At 49.7% G+C, this 2,038-nt stretch overlaps 1 protein-coding gene across 1 annotated transcript in view; it reads right to left on the minus strand.

Annotated features, from left to right (window-relative positions):
* Window positions 1–1,263: 1,263 nt before the first annotated feature.
* The window catches only part of CLDN19 (claudin 19), a 4,862-nt gene continuing 4,087 nt past the window's right edge, over window positions 1,264–2,038 (minus strand). The window contains exon 5 of the mRNA XM_009889843.1: window positions 1,264–1,349. Coding sequence (XP_009888145.1) covers window positions 1,264–1,349 — 86 coding nt within the window. The remainder of the gene's footprint in view (window positions 1,350–2,038) is intronic.

Below are 2,038 nucleotides of genomic sequence, written 5' to 3' on the forward strand. Positions count from 1 at the left end.
GCACAATCCAGCTCTGAATTCACGGAAAACAGGAGAAAATAAGGGAGAGCCCAGCTGCATGGGATCGTAAGAGGAGGACGCTGGTGGCATTTCAGGCCCAGGAAGAGCCCCACAGAGCGACCCAGTGCACAAGCGTGAGACGCTGGGCACAACCCTGCTGCCCAGGGGCTTCCCGTGGGGTGAGCCTTAAATTAAGCCATTTTTAAGGCCACATCCCTCCTTGGAGAGCAACATATGGCAAAAAACTTGAGATATTTAGCTCGCAACTGCCCAGGAGGGCAACAAACACTCAGCACGGGGGAACAATCTCCTGCCTGGACCACGCTGCAGACGATGCTTTGACACGGTGAAGGAGATGCTTGCAGGGCACTGGGCCAGATTTGGAAGGGGGTGAGGGGTGGGGAGAACAAAGAGATGATGTTAGAAAGATGCCCGTGACGGGAAATATTTTAATATCACTGAGTCACAAATTTTTAGTACAAACAATTGGAAAAAAAAAAAAAAGCGTTTAAAAATCCCAACCAGCCCCATTCCCACTGCCACGCACCCCATAGAAAAGTTAATGCAATTTTATATTAAAAGAATAAAAACATTCTTCTACACAACGCTGTGCTCTTGATATAAAAACACCTTTGGGATTGTGTTGGTTTTTTGGTTTTTTTTAAAGCACGAGTTTCCTTTTCAATCCTCACTGACAGTAGTTTTTGGTGTGTATTTTTGGAGGGGAACCCCATAAAGTTGGGTTCAGCCAACCAAGCACCTGATGAGTGAAGCCAGACTATAAGCACTGCTCTCCCCTGATGGGTGAAGAAGACATTTTTACAGGGGGTCTGCAATTTAAAAAAGAAAGAGGGCTGTTAGTCCTGCCAAGAGAGAGAAATCACCCACCCCCCCCAGGGCAAAAATAGCATCGCTTCCCCTCCAGCACGGACCAGGGCCCAAAGCCTTGCATAGGCATGAAATAAATAGAGGAAAATGAAATAAAATAGAGGAAAATGAAAAAAAATAGAGAAAAATAACATAGAGCAAATAAAAATTAAATAGAGCAAAAAAAATTTAAAAAAACAGCTACTTCAGCTAATTGGGGTTAAAAAAATAAAATAATAATAAAAAATATAAAATCAAGCTCTTTGGATCCCTTCCACTGTTTTTTTCCTGCAGGTTAGCTGGCATAGCACATGCAATAGGGACGGATGGATGGAGCTATAGGGGATCTGGGGGGGCTTTACAGATGAAATTGGAGTTATGGCGTTTGCAGAGCAGTTAGTAGTGGTCCAGCCGAGGTACAAGGAGGCAGAGGCAATTAGCACGTTGGCATTTGAAGGCTTCACCACCCGCTCCAGGGGATCCTGTTTGGGGGGGAAGAGGGATTTGGCCGCAGCGGGGAGGCATCAAAATTCACGGGTCTGTTCATCTGCTACCCGAAATAGCTGCGTCGGGCACCAGAAATAAAAACAAACCCCGGCTTTGTGTTCAAAACCCCCTTTTTGCCTGGTTTAATTTGCCCAACACCATTTATTCTTCTGCTTAACAAGGGCCCCGTGCTTGCTCCCGGTGAGAAATAAAGCTGGGGCAGATTTTAGCTGGCAGAGCTCAGCGGGAGCACCAGCAATGGGGCTGGAATCAAGAATTATTAATTAAAAAGAAATAAAATGATGTTGCTTTTGGGTAGCAATGAGGAGGGGGGGAATGCCTGCACCCCAAAACAATCCCTCTGCTAAAAGTTGGGGGCAGGGATGCTCCAGCCCTGGCTGGGATGGAGGTGGGCAGCAGCTTCGCCCAGGGGAACCAGGCGCCGGCTTTGCTCCTCGAGAGGGAACGGGGGTGCAGAGGCGGGGAGGGGGGTCACAGCACAAAGCCCCTCTGTGCAGCACACCCCCGCCACACCAGCACCGTGCCCCCTGCGGCACCCGCATCATCCCCGTCGCTCCGCAGCATCCGCGTGACGGTCCGGCCACCCACGGTCCCAGTCACCCCGGGGAGGTGGGGGGACACACAACCCGCCTGGCTGGGGGGAGCCCGGCGATGATGGATACGG

Source organism: Charadrius vociferus, unplaced genomic scaffold, assembly GCF_000708025.1.
Source record: "Charadrius vociferus isolate BGI_N301 unplaced genomic scaffold, ASM70802v2 scaffold727, whole genome shotgun sequence".
NCBI classification, from domain to species: Eukaryota; Metazoa; Chordata; class Aves; order Charadriiformes; family Charadriidae; genus Charadrius; species Charadrius vociferus.